The following is a 20,229-nucleotide window of genomic DNA, read 5'->3' as shown; positions in this document are numbered from 1 at the left end:
CCAGCTTTTCATTTGTCTTTGATGCTTTTATTAATTTCCTGAAACAATAAGCATTAGTGTATTTCTGCAAAAATCTGAAATCTTTAAACCTTATTTTCCCTTTATAAGGTGAGAGGACCTTCAAATGTGATCACTGTGATGCTACTTTCAAAAGAAAGGACACATTAAATGTTCATATTCAAGTTGTACACGATGGACATAAGAAATACAAATGTGATCTCTGTGACAAAGCTTTTGTGACACCCTCAGTCCTGAAGAGTCATAAAAAAGTAAGTAGAATCAGTTCTATCATATTCATTCCTTATGTGTCCTTAAGGTTGTGACTAAACGTAAAATCCCCAGTTGCTTCTGCATTTCTGGCTTTTCATTTGCAGTAGTGGGATTATTGGTGATATGCAGAATCTGCAGTGGGTGCATATGCATAAATTCAGTGTAGGTACTCCAGCTTGCTGCACTGCTCTTACCATACTCCTTTCCTTTGATCTTTGCAATGGAATTGGGGTAAACTTCAGAAGAAAGCTTGTTCGCTAGTTTGGCCTGAGGTAAGATTTACATTGCAGGGAAGAAATGGGAAGAAAATAATTGAATCAAGAACAAATCAACTGAGGAAAATCAGCTCAGGTGTTGCGACCACCAAATGCGGATTGTGAGAGTGTGTTGAAAAAGCATATATTATTTGCTATATAGTACGCACTGCATTTGTGCATGTAAAACTGCAATAAAACTGAGTGTAACTGAACTACTTGGTACAATATTTTCAGTCCATGGTTATGGTGAGTACTGTGCATTACAACACAAATCTATGTTTAAAATTGAGGAAAAAATGTCAGGGAATCTTTCAGTGTCTTGCCAGTCCTACCATGTCTTACAGGTGTGGGAACTAGCACATGTCTTTGGAGCCTAAGCCAAGATATTGGCAGATAGCAGACTATTGAATTCTCTGATGCAATGGACGACACCACCTCCTTAATGTGTCTTTGGTTTTTAACATGTCTACAGATTGCAAAAAGTAATGGAACCAACCAGGAACAAAGTCTCTTTGGTTTCTTTTGTGGTCTTCTAAAGATCTTGATCTTCCATTAAATGTATGTTAATGCATTTGCTGTCTGTCTGCCTTCAGTCTGTTTTAAATGCTCTTTGTCTCATATTTAATATGCATTAAGTTACTTAGTAATTATAGTTGCTGGAAAATAAAGTTTCCTGTGGTTGAGTGACATAACTGTGTAACCAAGATGAATTTCTCGAAGAACTAGAATGACATGGGGTTGCCTTGTTTGTAGATGTCAGTACATGTACTATAAGATGATTGAGATTCAAATAACCTGGTTCATCAGTTGTTGTTCAGCCTGTGAAATCAGTTGAGTTTTGCTGTAATAGAGAGAGAACTTTATGTTATAGATTATTCTTCCTCTCTTCTCTTCTATTACTTCTAGAATAAGGAGTATTAAAACACGTTTGTTTTTTGAGCCTGAATATATTGGTCTAAGGAACTCAAATATAGGGTACACAAAATAAACTTGTGGTTTGTTTCTGATTATGTTCTTGGGGAGCATGACTTTAGAAAGGCGTAATATCTTTCATTAGACAAACTGATTTGTTTGGAAAAAACAGACTGCTTTTCAGACACACAATCCTTTTTGTCTTATCTACTTGTTTTAATCACTTGAGTAACAGACTTAGCCTATAATACTGATGTATTGATTTCAGATTAACATTTTGAAGGATCTTGCCAAGATGGATCGTAAAAATCAAAAATGTTACCTGGAATCGTTGATGAGTTCTGCATAAATTTTTGAAGTTTTCTTCAGACTCCTCTAAAAAATTCAGTATGACTTACTATTTCAAGTTAAAAATGGCCATATATGTATACGTATTTGTTTTTTAAAGGAAAGCAGCTATGGTTTATCGTTTGTCTCTGTTATTTCTTTGACATTCCTTCTTAATTGTAATAGTTATTGTTTTGTGCTGCTGTCAGAGTAGGACTAGCTGTATGTTTATGAGCCTTGTAGTTGTAAGGTATTGCTCCCGGAAATCTTTTTGTTTGTTTGTTTTTGTTGCTTGGAATGAATTAATAGCTGTGTGTTGTCCCCCAATGTTGCTGTTAGAGAGATAAGTGACTTCTAAAGAACTCTATCCTAATCAAGAGGGATTTAACATTCATATCCCTAATGTCAGGGAATGAAAACTATGCAAGTCTGTCCCATATAGAAATGATATCTCATTTTCTCTTCCTTCAGCTGCAGCATAATATATACTATGTGAGATAAGGTTGTTATGACATAATGAAAATTTTATATCACTTCAATGTCTTTCATATAAAGAAGACTTAATTTCGCTATCTGAAGTCATGTGCAAAGCTTGAAACCCAAATAGTCAACTGTACACATAACTTAATGTGTTATCTTTCCTATCCCATTTAAATTAACACTTATAAATGAAGTAATCCAAAATTCTTCACTAAAAGAGCAGTCATAGTTATAAGGAAAAATTATTCAATACGTTGATAAATCTGCAGTTCAGAATTGGGCATTGAGAGTACTGCGTGAAAAATCATGAGAAGTCGTGTATGTAACTTAGGTCAAGGTGGGCTTGCTGTTGACCACACAGGTTGGATGGGAGAGTTTGTGGTTATTTTTCTTTTTCCATTTCGAAATAATTCTTCTTATATCAGGAAGGCACTCTAGCCTTAAAAGCTTGTTTTCAAAAGACAAGCCCAGTATATGACTTGGCTTTAGCAACAATTGTGATAAACTTCTCGTGATCAATTCTTTAAATGCAGTCTGATTCTAGCATTTATTGCAAACTAGACAGGATCCAGTGTGCAATTTGTGTTGACTGAAATCACTGAGACCTTGCACTTTGAAGGATTGTTGTATGTTGTACTTCAGCTGAACTGATGGCTGTGTTTTGTTCATCTGAGACAGTCAGTCAGAAATCATGTGCACAAATCTCCATAGAGACCTTTTAAAGCTCTAGTTCAAGTTTGCAACAGGAAAAGTTAGGAAAAGACTAGGTTAGGTGAACTATTTTCCGCTATGTTCCATAATGTAATAAAATTGTGTGAAATTATAAGCTTTTAAAAATAGACCCATTTATGAAGATCAATTTTATTAGGTAACCAAACAATTGTTTGCTAGTTTAGAAACCACTATCCTAGATATCAAACAGAAAAATAGATGTCTTATTCTTGCAATCATGAAAATACCCAAAGGTGAATTGGGCATTTTTAGTAGTAACTATTTAGGAAATAATAAACTTAGGAACTGAAAAGCCAGTTTATTTTGCCATTAATAATGAGATTTTTATAGAAATTTTATATAAGAAAATTGAAAGAACACCTATAGCTAATTCCTTAGAATCTCTGCCTGATGTGATGGTATAAAGTATATAATGGAGATATTAGTGGTCAATGTCAATACAGTTTAAATATTCCATATTTCACTTTTTTTAAAGCTATGCTGGAGCTTTCATTCTTGTCTTTTCCCACCCCATGTAGACTCACACAGGAGAAAAAGAGAAGATTTGCCCATATTGCGGACAGAAGTTTGCAAGCAATGGAACACTGAGAGTTCATATTCGAAGCCATACAGGTACAGTGTTGTTTATTGTAATGAACAGAGAAGGCTTTCTAAATATGTAACAAGGTAGCTGTAAGTATGTCTGCCATTTGTCTATCTACAAACAGAAATGCAAATTTACGGGTCGACCTAACACAGCATCTTTTTCAGACGTTTTACCAGCTTAATGTGTAAACCCAGATTCTATTCTCAGCTGTAATTATGTATGAATATGTGTGTTTGTGTGTACATATATATATGAGTATTTATATATATATTTACAATATGAGTTCATTCGTCGCTGTGGCTGTTAAGGTGTTTTGAAACTCTGATTTCATATTAATGTAACTTCTGACCTTATCGCAACCTCCATGTTAACCAGATTAGAAAGTTCTACCTTGAGTATGATTTAACTCTATTTTTTTTCTCCTGTTGCAATATCTGACTCATTCTGATGGTCTCTTGTTATTCCTGGATCTGAGTTATGCAACTTATTTTATATTGCGTTACTGTTTCCCTATCATGTTATATATTTGCTTCTGTAAACACACAGAAAATAAATTAGTCATATTGATAGGTTTCATTTTGTGAGCTTACTCTTTCATTCAAATAAGTAGCAGGCAGTTGAAAGGGGTTTCTTTGAGGCAATTTGTTTCCAACAAAATGGTATAGATTTGCCTTTGTCAATCAAAACATCAGTTAACAAATAACCTCCTATGACGTTCCATTCACTTCACATAAGTAAATTTGATTTGCAGGGAGATGACAGCATTGGTTTTTAATCATTTGGCTTTCTACTATGTTTGGAAAAGTCTTAATCGCTTCAGTCTATCAAGACCACTTCTTAAGATTACAGGCTTTACTACTTTTTGATTGTGATTTTTGGATTTGACTGCTATAGACACTAGCAAATTTTTATCCTTGTCTTGCAGTCAGGATAGAAGGCTAAACCTGACTTTTATCTTTAGCTCTTATTCTTTAGAAAATTCCATGTTTGGAACATTATCCCTTATATCAGCTGTGTAAAAACATGCATATAAGCCTCTGTATATGCATTCTGCTCAGGTGGTTCAGGTATACTGTATAATCATAGACACATAAGACACTGAAGGTCAAAGCTGGCAAGACCCAGAATTGCAGTGCAGCAGTTCTGTCCATTCCTCCTCTTTATTCTTGTTCTTTCTTCTACAACTCCACCTTATCAACTCCTTTCAAAGTCCTTCCTGCGCCATCTCACCTGTTCTGTCTTTCTCTTCAGTCTTCTGTCCTGTAAGCTGTGGGTTTCTCTTCTTTTTTTGACTTCCTGAAGATACGAAGAAATAGAAAACACCCAACACTCATGGAGCATGTGGTATGAGGATTTAGAGAACCCTTGGGGCTGTGCCTTTTGGAAGGACCAACCACTTACCCACCTGGGCTGTACTTTAATAAATCAGATAGACAGGAGTAAAAAGGAAGCAATTCAATAGTATTGTTAGTTAGTGACTCAGCACATCAGTCCAGGCTTCTAGGAATGACTGCCTTGATTTCTAATCTGTGTTAACTTTTTTCATGAAGTTGTTATGGTATTTGAATTATGGATATTTCTTTACCTTCACCTTGCCATCCAATGAGGAACTACATTACCCTTTAATTTTCTGGTATTTTGGCATACTAGACTTCCATGAAAATTAGGACTTGTATAGATTCCGCCCACCACCACCCCCCTGTCCCCGGTGCTTAAAGGAATATCAAAACGTTACTCTAATTCTTCGTTAAAAACTCTGGACTTGCATTCCAGTGTTTTTTGCAGGTGAGTCTGCTTTATTGCCTTTACTAGTATGGTGCTTTTGTTTTTTTCTTATTTCACAGGCCCTTTCCTTAAACTTTAGGTATGTTTTCTGTGTGCTATTGATGTTGTACATCAGTTTGCACAGAGTAGAAAGGCCTTAGTTTTTCAAGTTGATAGTGCAGATAGCTCTTGGGAAGGTGCTTTATAGCTGTCTGAGAATGCTTTTCACACGTGTGCTGCTACCAGTTACATTTAAGGTTTCGGTGCTCTCAAGCAGGCTTTCCTAAATTTAGGAGTTAGGCTAAGGTGATTTTCATGAAACCACACGCCAGAGATCTCTAACCTTGACTAGGGAACCTTACAAAATTTGTAGCCCCTATTATATGACAAACAGTAAACTATGACATTTTGAACATACTTGAAGTATAGAAGGGCACTGAAGATTTCCAGTACATTTGAGAATCAAATATGGTGGGAGAAACTACCTTTCCAGGAGATGATTCAGGTTGGAGTTACGGGAATACGCAGTATGTAAACAACTTATAGAAGAACACTGCAAAGGAGGGAAACTTTCAAGGCCTCTTTCTTTACCTAAAAAGGTGGGAGCACTCATTTTAAAGAGAGTTACTAATTCAGGAAAAATGCCGTGCGAAATTCATTTATAATGACCTGTGATGAATAAACTCTCATCCTTTCCTCTTTCAATCTAACTGCTGTTGTGATGTCAATCACATTTTTGGTGGAGAATTTTGTGATTCACATCTGTAAGTTATATGGCAAAATGCATTATGTGATGTTTAGTGAGAAAATGCCATGGTTAGATTCATGTTGTACTTCTGGAGAGGTGGTTTTGACTTGTGCTATACCTGAAGACTTCAGCCAAGTTGTTCACGATCATAATAGATGCAGACTAATCAGAAGAGGAAATTGTCCAATGTTCAGGGGGGCTGAGGAAGCATAGCTTTCTGAGGAATAGCTTGCATCATTTCCAAAGAAAGTAAGGGTAGTCGCTGGAGGGAATCTGTGTCATGTGCAAACAGTACCAAAAAAATTTGAGTACTCATTTGATGGCTTTTAGTAATAAAGTTCACTGCATCGTGAAAATCCTTAACAACTTTTCAGGGATTTTCTGAGCAGTAAGAAATTTTCAGTTTATCAAACAGTGGAGCCACAAACTTATTTTATTCAGTGATGGATGTTTGGTTTCTACATGTTGCAGTGTTGAATACTTTGTGCTCTTGGTATCTATTACATTCTGTGCTTTTGAATTACTTCAAAACTGTGCCCTTTTTTTTTTTTTTTTTTTCTGTCGGACTTCAAAGTATTACTTTTCATTCTGAGCTAGAGTTGAAACAACCAGCCACTGTCCATTTTCAAGAGAGAATTAATCTTTGTGGATAAGTCTTCAGCTGGGGCTAAGCTTTTGGTGCAACTAAGCAGTACACCATAAATGTAAATATTGCAGGAACCTTCATGTCTTAGCAATTACAGCTGATTAGGTTTGAGGTCCTGGTGCAGACGTTTGTGTTATCCCATTTTCTGTGCACATGGTCAGCTAGACTTTGTTTTATTAGCTACTTTGTGTAAGAGGCTTTGTTCTGTATTTACAAAATAAAGCCAGGCAGAGCCCTTTTGAAGAGAATTGTGTATCATTTTTTATCCTTTTTTTATTTATAAAGCTGTTCTTTATAAAAGTGGAAGTTCTTGGGTTCGGAATTGTTTTGCTGGTTCTGCTTTGAATTGTATTTTTGATATGCTTAATAATACATATACAAAAAGAGAAACTCAGTGGGTTTTTGGCTTTTATTTAATAAACGGCATGTGTTCTTAAATATTGTTACTCACAGATGTATGCATGCTTCCTTGATAAGCAATTTTCTTCCCTCTTTTATCATAGAGTAAGACTCTCTAAATGAGCCCTAACAGTACTTGGCCTTTTGCAGAAACTGAGCTAGTTGGGGGTGAGTGAACATGTCTGCATGTGCATGCATAGAGGGAAGGGGTTGATGTTTGCATCTGAACCTAGCATATTGCTCTGTAATTCATCATCTGGGTTTCCAGCCTTGGCATGACGGAGACAGCGCTCTGTAGGTCAGCTGAAACACTATAGCACATTCTCCCTCTGCTGTATCCTGTTGGTTTATGACTTCTTAGGGTCAGAGGGAGCTGGGGTTAATTCGGCAAAAGAATCCTCTGACTGTGATATAAATTCCTGGGCTTGTTCATAAATTGTAAAAGAAATTCTATAATCTGCTCCTTGGGCTTGAAAACTGGGGGCCAGGAGGTTAATTACTTCCCTAAAGTTGCAAGAAAATTTCAGTGTTAACAGTTACTGACTGTGGTTTGTGCAGCTTTGCAATTCCCTTATACGTAGGTTTTAAAATACGTTAATTGCTGTCTTGTGTGTGTGCATTTGTGTGTGCCTATGTAAAAAAATATATATACATGCATTTTATCTCTCTGATATTTATACTGTTGCTTTCCTAATTACTTGTATCCTAATCCCTTCCGTCTCTGGGATATAGCACATCGAGTTGTGGAACAATGAATGGTGGTGTGACATAGTTTCAGGGACAACTGATGGCCGTACGTCTTCCAGAAAATGCTTACACGTGCCAATATAGGTTAAAAAGTAACCTTATTTTGCTTTTTCCATCGCATTTAGTCAAAGTCCTGGTAAAAAGCCAGTAAGATATCTATGACTTTACATCTGTCCTAAATGTTTTCTTAAAAGATTGATGTTTCTATTCTGTACCATTTCAAAGCCATGACTTAATTTGGCATTCTTACAAGTTATGTTCTCTGGTATGTGGAAAAACTGGCTTTATTTTGTAAGCAGGAGTTGAGAAGTTTCTTTGTAAATTTGCTTCAGTGTACATGAATAAAAGATAATACCAAGAGATTACATTAAAACAGCAAAAAAGCATTCAGGCTGTGGACTTCCATATCCTTTGTGTCAACACAGTTAAGCTTACCGTTTCAATTTTCATTTCCGTAATTAAAGACTGCTTCATAAGCTCGTGAAAGCATTACGTCATACTTGTCCCCTATAACTTTAGGTGCTGATTGCCTTCTAGAGATGTCTGTCATCCTCTGCATTGAGAGCCTGATCTTATGGTACTAACTTTGGCATTGTAGTCACATTCCTACAATTTCATTAATTAAGTATTTAATCTTACTTAAAAACATATTTGAGGTCCAACTGTTTAAAAATCTAGGTCCAAACTTTGCACTTTTATGTAAAAATTCCTGAGTAACCAATCAAAATATATTAGTGGTGGAGTTATAGTAAAAGTCTTTGGTTATTAACAGTAGTTCAATCATCTATGAACATAAAAGACTTCAAAGTAGTTGAGGGAAGTAATGAGTTGAAGTACAGTATAACTTCTATTTATTACTGTGTAAAATACATCTCCAAAGTTTTAATAGCTAAACAAGCAACTGTTGATGTACATAAGAAATAATGTGCAGCCAGGATCCTCATTCTGGCAAATCTTCTGGCAGATTACCTTGTAAGTAATTTATATTTTCTTACATTTTTAAAAAAAAGTATAAAAGAGAAGCTTGAAGGAACTTTCTTTCATATCACAATGAAGTATGTGAAAAAATCATCTGTATCTGGTCAGTGAACAGCTTGCAAATGTCTACAGATAGGTTGTTTCTATTCAATAACTTATAAATGATCTCTCTTTTATCTACGGAATTTAAAAAGGAGCTTGCAGAAGGCCTCAAAGGTAAGGATTCTGCATTTCTAAAGCTTTCAGTTTATACATCATTGTCCTATTTATCTCCAGACAACACTTAAATCTTTAAAAATACCTGTAAAGTTTCATGCAGCTGTCAGCTTCTTGTTGTCTGCATCCATGAATGAAGAAAGGCTCTTACAAGAGATAGGTTATTTGAATGCTAGTGACATCTTTAGATCAAATCAATTACTGATTGATTAATGCACGTACTTTAAAAGGTTTGGTTGACTATTGGGTTCACTGAAGTCAGATGTTAATGCTGCATTCATAGGGAAATCAAATTGCTTAATTCCACTGATAGATGCAAAGAATGAAACTGTTTTATTCTTTAAAGTGTCTCAGGTTTTTAATTTGTGACTGAAGTCTTCATACCACTGTAGAACTGATGAGAGTCTGTAAGTAAGTAATAATGGTTGTTATTTCATGCTTTACTGTACAGATTCAGATAGCCTTCTTATTTTGTAGGGTCCTTTACTAGTCTTCATCATTCATTTAGTTACAAATAGCTGAAACTTCTATTATATCATGATAATTTTGATGAACCAGATGGACCAATAGTCAAAATGTTTGTCCTTAATTACTGGTAGTCTGAATTCTCTGATTAAACCCAAAACTTTGCAGCAAACAAACCTTTTTAGTGGTAAAAACACTGCTTCTGTGCCTCAGAGAATAAGGCATGGCTAAGTACTTACAAGAAAGAGTATTAATAAAAAAAAATGGTTTAAGCAGTCTGGTTTTCCCTTATTTTGAAAAGAATAGCATTCGAGTTTTTTTATCAAACGTGACCATTTTTAGTGAATGGGAAATGCATTTGGCTGACTCTTATAAAAGCAAATCTAGTTCTCCCTTGTGCTTCGAAAATACACAAGTATTGGAGCTTGGTTAGAAAGCATTCACAAATACGTAGTCTTAGTGTTATTAATCATCAGTGAAGGAAAAAAAGAGCAGAAATATTTAATCTCTTGTCTTCAGCATCTGCCAAGTTTGAATGTCAGTTAAAATGAAGAATGTGTAAGAAGTGTCTCTAATTGACCCATACCTGAGTACTGTTTTCCCATTTCTCTCAGGCGACAGGAGTGTTCTCCTAACAGCAGTCAAAGAGCTATCCCTTTCTTTATCTGGCTGACTATGAGTGTAGAATTACATGTATGGTGGGTGTTTCTGGGTCTTGTCTCAGCTGTCATCCATAAGTATTTTATCTTTCAAATCACAAAATTGTTTGGTTCTTGGCATGAGAAAGCTACTCCTATGTGGGCACTTCTGTACCTTCTAAAGTGCTAAATTTTGAGTGTTTAATGGTTCAAAATTAGGCAGGCCAGAATTATTGTTTTTATTGTCTAGTCCAGGTGTCATAAAGAGAGCAGCTAGCTAGCTTCTTGATTCTCTCCCATTATTTTCCCTTTCCAGAATCCCTGGTCAAAATTATAAGAATGCCAAAGAGACCTAGGGTAATAAATGCTTTTGAAAATGCTACTCTGTGTCTAAAAAACTGCCACCTCTACACAAGAGGAAATTGATTATTTTGAGGAAGTGTTTGTGTTCTCAGGGGCCATTTGACATGCTGTACAACACTAAGGTGGTGAAATTTACTGAACATTTTCTTAAAGTGTGACTATTTAGTCTTCATTAAATAATTGGTTTTCTGGCAGTTTCTAATTTAGTTTTAATTTCTAATTTTAATTTCGGTTGAAATCACTTGGTTCCTTTAATTCCTATTTAACTTAATTTTAATTCCTAATGAAGTTCTCTTTATGTGGGAGAAATTCAGTTCTGTGTGTCTTGGGTTTCTTTGTCTCCATGTGTATACATATTTGTGTAGTGCATTAACTGAATTCTGTAGAGTTAAGGACTCAAACTTCCTTTTTAATTTGATGGGAACACCATATACAGAGCAACAGCAGTTGAGGATAAATGTGTAAAGCTGTCAAGTGCTCTATATGAACAGATAATGTTCTAAAGCATATGTCACAGATTATAATTTTGTTATATCCGTTAACCTTTTGCCCATCCTTACTTGCTGTTGAATGCTGTCATCACCCCAGATTATCTCTGACTAAAAAAGCCTTCTTGCAATTCCCATTCTGGGCTGCCCTGATCATCTGGTATGGAGTGTTGCATGTGTGATCCAGATGGCCCCCTTGCCTCCAAATTCCTCCCCAGGTGAACTGCTGCCTTTCCACCACAGTTGGGTGAGGGTGGACTCTTCCTTCTTCCCCTCTCCCTTACCCCAGTCTTAAGTTAGGCCTTTAAAAATGATTATACTTTACCATAACTGTTCTGAAAATCAACATTTTGAAATAATACACTCAGATGTGTATATATATATCTATATATATCTATTTTTAAGAGACAGTCCTCTAATCCTTATAATGAGCAGTTCACCATCTGAAAAGGAGCTATATTTAGAAGACGGTGAATGGTCTGTGGAAGATTCTGAGGGATCACATTGCCCTAATTATTTGTTATTTTTTTAAAGAAAACTGAAGAAATCAATTCCATTTAAGTGACATAAACTGAACATGGTCTAATATTTAGTGCAGCCTGTCATAAGTCTTTTCCTGATGTTCCTGAGTGTTGACCTAGACCAGTGGTGCTGAATACGCCAACTGACCAAACATAGATATATTAAAAAGTATTAAAAAAAAAAAAAAAAAATCCCCTTCGTAATTTCACTGCAAAATTCGAATTCTTCATTCCTTAATACAGCAATTTAGTTCCAGTAAAGACAGAAATCCAGGGAATTTGTACATGAAGGCTAACATACATACCTGCTAATTGTATGCAAGCTGCATGGGAATGGGGACAGTAAATACAACTCCAAATTGAACAGAATGAAATAGAAGTAATGCCTGTTTATGGTTTCAAAGAGCTCTCTGAGACTGCTTCCAAAACTGAATCTAGTAGTTCATCAAATGCATACTTTAGCATGCTGTTGACGATCTTCTCTGTGTCTTTGTTTCTTTTTTGGTTTGCTGGTCTCTTTTGTTACAGTCTTCTCAGATTAGGAGATTGTTGCGTGTTTCATTTGTCTCGTTTGATGGGAATATATTTGTCACATGAAAAGTACATATTTGGTTGATCTTACTTGAGGTCATTGTTTCAAAGTAATCGCTAACATTGGTGTTTATATCAAGTTTCTGCTTGATTTTGTCATTAGCTTTTTTTGTGGCTAAACTGACTACGAGGAATGCAAAATACAGTGTGTAAATAGCAACAAGTATGACTAATTTGAATTATTGTCTCAAAGTCTTTACTAAATGTCTAGCTCTAGCCACTGAAATCTTGAAGAACTAATCTGTATTTGGTTTTGTTTCTCAATTGTTTTTCTTCCAGGGGTGTCTGAGTTTAGGAAATCTGGATGCTAAACTCACTGTAAATACTGCCTTACTGCACCTTTCATTTCAAATGTGACATAGGAAACTGTCCATCCTGAGTTGAACTGGAATGGAATAATCTGATGTTTAACTTTTTATGCTACATTAAGGTCCAGTAGGTATCGTGATCTCAAGCTAGAGATGTACACACTTGAAGAAAAAAAAGATATCAGTTCTATCATGACATGTTTTCGGATCAAAATCCCATATGGTTTTCAATCATGGAATTGTTTTTTTGTAATCCTTGTATTAGGGTTAAATTTATTTTTATTATGTTAAAAGCTTTGTTTTTGTTGATACAAAATCTGGAAGTAGAATGTCTAGACTATGAATTATATTAAATCCACTGCAGTTTATCCAAGGATTATTTATTTGGGGTTATTTGTACAGAAGTGCCATTAATGTGTTGACCAGTTTGTTCTTGGACAGCAGGGACTTGACAGTCAGCTGTAACTTGAGGATAAACATAGCATTTATTAAGTCTGTTTTACTTGAGTGTTTTGCTGTTTTAATGATAGCAATTGTTGTTAGTTATTGTTGCATTCACAACATTACTTCTGGGCATGTTGATCGGACAAGCTGTGAGATTAAGATGTATTTAATATGCCTACTGCATTTTGATACTGTACTAAAGTAGAAAGCCTGGTGAAGTGTTTTAGTGAAAAGTGCAGATCATAGTCTCAGTTGTGTTTTAATGGCAGAGTTGCAAACAATAACAGAGGTCAGGCCTTTTTTCAGATATTTTCCAAATGTGAAGTTGTTAGGATTAAGGCTTGGTAGTGTATTTGGAAGTTAAAAGAATTCCTCCACCCCCCCTCCCCTTATCTATATCTTTTTTTTTATGAATCAAATTTAAAAAAGAACAACCAACCACTCACTTTGTGGAAATAATACCTTTGAAAACTTACTCTACTGTTGACTGCAATGAAAAGGCATTCTAGAAAAAAAAAGAGTGCACTGATTTACTTCAGTATGATACCCCTGATAATAATTTATCATTGCTTCCAATCACAAAGATATCTCTGTATTTTATATATATTTATATATAAAAATATATTTATATAAAAATGCAGAGTGCAAATGGTATAATTGTTAATCGGCATCAACAACTTTATCTAAGGTGCACCCCCTCTTATTATGATGTTATCATGCATTGACACCATATCTCATAAGCGTGCTTTTAGCAGTAAATCCAAGAAGAAATTGTAGTTTGTTATCGGGGAAATAGGTTTCTTTCATTTTGATGCTTAGTAACTCCTTTCTGTGAGGACAAGAGAAATAGAGGTACATGACTTGCAGCACCATGTCATTTGCTTATCTTAGTCATTCTTACTTTTAATCTCATCATAACAGATCCATTCCTTTTCTGATCAGAGGAGTTTTACATCTGGAAATCTCCAAGTATTTAGTGTGCATGCTCTGATCTTAAGTTTAATATTCCAGTGCTTGTAATTGATTTTTGGTGATCTTTGCATGATTGCAGATGAATGTGAAAGCACTGATGGATAATGTCACCTTCCTAGGAGCTTTTACCACATTGCGCTTGCTTTCCAGTTTTTCTTAGTGACAATTCTAAACTTTGTCAAGGCAAAAAACCCTCTCATTTATGGACACTTGCAATAGTTCTGTATGAAACATTGCACTTCTGCAAACCTTCATGTGCGGGAGGAATATTTTTTGCATTCATTATTTAAAATATTTTTTTTCTCTGTTGTGATCTTATGCCATTTGCATCTCACAGGATTAAAGAAAGGATCCACTGCTGCTGTTTTTATCTTACAGAACCTAAAATGGGATAGACTTCTCTTGGGGAAGACCTCCTTCCCCAGTATTCTTATTGATGAATCTGTTATTGGGGTCATTCTTGCGAGAAACTGACTGGTAGCATGAATAATGTTTGCCTAGTCTAGTTCTGAAGCAAGGAGGGAAGTTAATTTTTCCAGAGATAGAGAAGTTAATAAGTAGGATTGTAATAATCTTGCCAAAATCTGTTGTCCGTATGTTCAGACATCTAATTTGAATTAGTTGCTTAGGCCCCGATACAGTAAATAGAGAAAAAGATGCATTGACTGAGGGCAGTTCATTCAGTTCTCAGACAGGCAGCAAAGTTAGGCCTTTTCCAGAGAGCAATTCATCCTAACTTTCTTTTATCCTTAATTTCACTGGGATTCAGAACAACTGGTTAAAATTGTATTTTCACATGGCTGATGTCAAATGAAGGGAATGTTACTCTTGTTCACAGATCAAATAAATTTAAAATACAAATTATTTTTTATTAAAAACAATTAGAAATATCCATATATTTCTTACACAATGGCACAACTTGTCTGTGGAGTGGTTACAGAATCACAGAACGGTTGGAGTTGGAAAGGATCTCTGGAGATTACCTAGTCCAACCCCCCTGCCAGAGCAGGTTCACCTGGGTGGCAGAGAGACTAAGAAATTTATTCTAAGAAACTTGGCTGTGTTGCAAACACATATTTGTTTTAAGTGGCCCACAATTAATTTTGTAAAATCCTAAATCTCTTTGAGGTGGAAGATAGATTACACATTTAAAAGATGTATATGCATACGGGAAACAGTTGCTTCTGTAAGCTCAAGGGCACTTGTGTTTGGGTATACAGGCTACAAAGATTAGGCGAAAGAAAATAACGTAAAAAATGACAGCAACAGTAGAAGTACTCGGGGTCACCTTTTAAGTTGTTTTACTGGGAATTATTAATGACACAAGTGCATGAGAAATTGTTTATATAATTTGGAAAAATAGGATGTCATCAAGCATCAATGTCAAGTCAGAGCTCACAGCCTATGTTACATAGTAAACTTGATTTTTTTGGAACAGTGGAGATTTTTGAAAATTAACAGTACATAGCAGCTGCTGGAAGCCAGGCTTTTTCAGGTATAGCGTGTTGATATGAAGTCATACTGTTGCCCTCTACTGGCATCTACTGAAAGCTCTGAAGCCCTTACTCATCGAGTACCATGATCTCCATGGTTAATTTCTGAAGGACACTGTTAATCCATTTCAGACAAACTCAAAACCATCCTTTGAAAGCAAAAGTCTTTCTCATTAAAGAGACTTGGGGATGGGGGGGGGAGAGGGAGAAGAAGTACAACTCCTACCTGTCAACGCTCATCTACTTACAAACTGCTGAAAGCTTTAACTTCTACATTCAAAAGCCCTAAAACATAAAAATGTCAGCTGAATTAATTAAATATTTGAGTACTGACAACTGTTGGAGTGTTTGAATTTTGGAGGCATGGATTAAAGACATCGAGAGTCATGAGAGAGAGGATCATATTTCAAACTGCTCAATGAAAACATAGCTGTAACACAGTGATTGTTGTCATTGTCCTAAAAAAAAAAAAAAAAGCAGCCAAGTTCACACAATTGTGCTTTCTGAGAGATGGCAGAATACAAGAGAGAAAAATATTTGGATTTCAGAAGTACTTTGCCACACAGTGTTACAGTGTTTTGCTGCTGTCATTAACAGAGTTATCTAAACAGTAATAAAAGACAGAAAATAACAGAATAGTTTATCTACAAAATAGTTTGGAGTTTTTTATCCCCTTAAATAATCATGTAGTCTCAGCTGCCCTCAAATCTCTATACAACTTGTGACTATATGAAGATTTTATGTGCAACAGTGACTATCGGTTGATCAGCTGTACTGTATTCACAATTGGTCCTTCTGAAGAGCTGCTTCTGTAAGCTGTCCCCATTACATACTTTTTGTGATCCTTTGACATCTTGTTCGCAAGAAAGAAAACATCCAGTATCTTCCCTCTGAGCAATCATGGAAGAACACCTCATGTGGAGAAAAGATGAGAAGAGGGGTGAGGCTTCCTTTCTCCAAACCAAGATGACTATCCCTGTTACTAGGGACTGTGAAGCTTTAAATGCTGTTTAAAATCTCTGTTACTGCTACTCTCTTCCACTCTGATCTTTGGCATATTAGTGAAATATGTCTGTTGGGTTTTTTTAGCTGTAAAAATGTAGTTAATCTTACTTACCTGTTTTCCAGGGTTGTGTATGAGTGTTAATAAGTGTTTGACATTTGGACTATGTTAAATCTCTCTATACGTGCAAAGAATCCCCCATGAGCGGAAAGCTGTGCATTGACTTAGTAGAATAGGCTTTGCTTAACTTGTATTTTCAAATAAAAGTTTGTTACACCTTCAGCGTTATGATTGTGTAGAACAAATTCTGTTTTGTCAATAGAGAAATAGTTATTGTGTCTTAATTTGTTATATTGTGTTTTTGTACTAGAAACAACCTTTTAAAGCATTATGTGCAGGAAGAGGAAGCAATAGACTCAGATTCTAGTGCATTGCCTAAAGAGTTAAAAATTAAGATGGCCTTAGGGAATTATAAAGCTTTATCACTTCTTGCAAATTATAGAGCTAGCTTAGAAACTCTTCACTCTTTGATTCTGAATAGCTCAGTATCCACATTACACTAATGCGAGTTTGGGAAAATCGATGTTAAATGACACCAGTTTAATGGAGCATTAAACTAAATACCTTTAAGATATGGGATGCTGCAAGGGAGATAAGATCGTTCTGCTTCCATTTCAGTCACAAATTACAACACAAGAATTGCAGAAACTTTTGATTAACTAGCTTCTAACACAGTTCAAATACAGCATTAAAAAAGAGCAGATTTTGTGTTTCATTGGGATTCTGACATCCAGAGGGCTCTAATAATGACCGGATGTGAAATAGAAGAAATATTTGGGAGCAGTTAATGTCTAACCATAAAAGTGACCATGTGTAAGTCACTGTAGAATGTGGTTTGAGCAAGGGCAGTAGGTGTTTTCTTTTCTTTTGTTTTTCTTTCTCTTTTTTTTTTTCTCCCCCAAGGCTCTCTGTGTGTATTCATATATTGCTAGAACAAAAACAAGCAGAAAAGAGGAATATTTTGATCCAGCCCTGTATCCTGCTCAGGTGGATCTTTATTTGTAATTTTCCTAATGCTTAAATCTCTTCTTGTTTGAACTGAGTGTGAAGACAAGGCCAGAAAAAGTACCTCAGTTTGACAAATAACTGTGCTGCAAGGCCTTCATATACTGAAGCCATGTTTACGGATTCTAATGCTTTTCTTGTTTTCAGGTGAGCGTCCTTACCAGTGTCCTTACTGTGACAAAGCTTTCAGCAAGAATGATGGATTGAAGATGCATATTCGCACCCACACAAGGGTAAGTGTAGCTTAGTTTTTATGGTAAGTTGAGGATTGTCTGTGAATCGTGTGTGGCGAAAAGTAAACAATTACTGTTTGTGTAGAGATTAGGCTATACCAACCAAGATATTTTATACTTGTCAAAATAAGAGACAAAGATTTAAGTAATTAACTGTTAAATTCTGACTCCCTTACTGACCTTCTATTTTTTGTATATTTGGTTTCTTAAATGTTGAAATAATAGTAGTACTAATTTCTTCCTTTAACCTGTGGCTATTTATAGATATAAATTAATGTTTGTGACTGTTTACTGAGTAAACAATTCTGTAAAGACTTCACTGTTCTTGAGACATTAATATCCAGTGCTTTGATTCTTACTGCCTCCTTAAAATCCAGTCACTGTGAGCTTTTGTAGAGGCTGTACTTTACTAACTGATGGCAAATCTTAAGCTGCAAAATTACTTTATTTAACTTTTATTTAACTGAAGGCAAAGTAAAAGGCAAGTTAAAGATATCTCCAAGATTATTTTTGAACCTTGAGTCTCAGCACGAACGTTACCTGTTTTAGGGAAAAGCTTTGTCACGTTATGTGTATTTACTAGAGGACAAAGGCGAGGTCTTGGCCCCACTCAACCAGTGAAGAGATGGAGACCTGTCTTCAAACAGCCAGATGTGAATTCCCTTAGTAAAGGGAGATCTCCAGGTGATGTTGAGCTGGTCTAGCATTCCATATACTAACTGCCTCTGGCCTCCTTATCCACCATAAGAAAACAAACAAAAAGTTAGAAGTAAACTGTAGCTTTTACTAGTAATCCCTTGGGAACTGTTACTGCTTACAGAAGTCAAGGCAGCCTTGAGGCCAAACCAAGAAAGTGCTTTATCTATTAGGAAATAGGGAGGATGATAAGTTAGTAGTCTCCATATGCAAATCTGCACACAGAACAACTTTCTAAATAGTTAAAGATAAGATCAAACTGTTTGTTTCATTTTCTACCATTCTACCTAGGTCTTGAGGGTATTAGCTGGAGGTCCTAGATAAAGTTTTAGCTCATGTACCCCAAACTTTAGTTCAGAAGTAATCAGTAGTTTGTGCAGCACTTCCTGATGGTTCACTGAGAGCAGGCTAGTCCCATGTTGTTAGTTGTTTCTCCTTCTTTCCAGCTGTTAAATCACTTTAAGGAGTGCTATAAAATCTTTTCTGTTGTTACTGTCCCATATTACTGTTTTTACACTAGGAGAAATTTTATTACCATATATGTTCTACATGGCTGTGAGTGGGAGGAGTGGTAAACAAGGCCAGCTCTGAAATAGTGCCAAGTTTAATTTTTTCCTGATTTGTCATACAGTCTAAGTAAAGACAACAAACCCCCCAGTCTCTGTAGGTGTTCAAAAAACAAGGGAAGAGCCCCTCGGAAAAAAAAAAAAAAAGAAAAAAAAAAGATAAGGGAAGGATAAGAATAGGCCTTTAGAGCCTATAATGATGTATTGCCATTGACTGTAGTGATTTACACCAAGTGATGATTTCTTCCAAAATCCATGAGGTTAGAGAACTTTACAAACAGTATCTTCATTGCTTAAAAGCTGTAAATTAACTAATAGCAGTTATTTACAGTAGGATTGCATATCCTACAGTCTTAGAAAATGCAGTACTTCAGTGGAGGAAAGCTGTGCATTTCACAATTCTCCAATAATCTTGCTCATTTAGTCAGATTCTCTCTTTACTCTGTTTCGTAGAGGTAATTAAGAGTTATAGATCTTAAGACGGTTTACTTTACAAGATTGATAGCCTAACATATTTGTGTACAGTACTGATAGTTGAATTTCCAGCTTTGAGCATTTCAGATCTTTAACCAAGAGCAATATAAGCTGAACTGTAAATTCTGAGCTATTCGTATGTGTCTTTTTTGAAGTGAATGCACGCAGTCATGTTGTAGCACTTCTCTGGTGCTCGGGGTAGTTGTGGTCTAATTCCTCATTCTGGAAATCAGAGACCATGTATGTTAACAAGTGGTATGGTGCAGTAGTAGGTCTGTAGAGTGAAACAGTTGGTGCTGAGGACCTGATGTTTATCTTGTGTGTGTTTCAAGGATTTTACTGCAGATTATGGGTAGCCTAGTCCTATGGACTGAATACACAATAGCGCTCCCTGGAATGCATTAAAGCTTCTAGGTGGTGTTTTTGTTTGTTTTTTTTTTTTCCCCAAAAGGAATCCAGGTCATGGAGTCCAAACCATTTTGGAGGTGTGCACCAAAGCACAGTAACAGGGAACATTTGGGAACTGTGATTCAAAAACACGCACCAGATCTGAATATAAACAGTAAAGGAGATGTATTCTAACTGTGCTGTGTAAGAACTTTTCCAGTGAAGAAGGATTATACCAGTGCAGGAATAGCTTGAAACTCCTCAGCATGATACTAATGCACTATAACTTGTTCTGTGATCCTAGGCCATTTAAACAAAGACAAAACTAAATATTAAGAAATAAAAAAATGTCGTGTGTTTGCCAATGCTTATTTTTGTGAGTTCTAAGAACAAGAAAAGCCAGGAAGTCACTTGAAATTTCTCTCCTGAGGCATCCGATGTGTTGACTTTTCAATTGTAG

At 35.8% G+C, this 20,229-nt stretch overlaps 1 protein-coding gene across 1 annotated transcript in view; it reads left to right on the top strand.

The window, feature by feature from the left end:
• The window catches only part of PRDM5 (PR domain containing 5), a gene marked incomplete at its 5' end in the record, with an annotated part of 67,930 nt that overhangs the window by 32,475 nt on the left and 15,226 nt on the right, over positions 1-20,229 (top strand). The window contains 3 exons of the mRNA XM_009702814.1: positions 109-269; positions 3,497-3,590; positions 17,561-17,646. Of these exons, the coding sequence (XP_009701116.1) occupies positions 109-269; positions 3,497-3,590; positions 17,561-17,646 (341 nt within the window). The remainder of the gene's footprint in view (positions 1-108; positions 270-3,496; positions 3,591-17,560; positions 17,647-20,229) is intronic.

Source organism: Cariama cristata, unplaced genomic scaffold (assembly GCF_000690535.1).
Source record: "Cariama cristata isolate BGI_N322 unplaced genomic scaffold, ASM69053v1 scaffold4026, whole genome shotgun sequence".
NCBI classification, from domain to species: Eukaryota; Metazoa; Chordata; class Aves; order Cariamiformes; family Cariamidae; genus Cariama; species Cariama cristata.
Note: the sequence above shows the minus strand (reverse complement) of the source record. Positions and strands in the feature narration are given on the sequence as shown.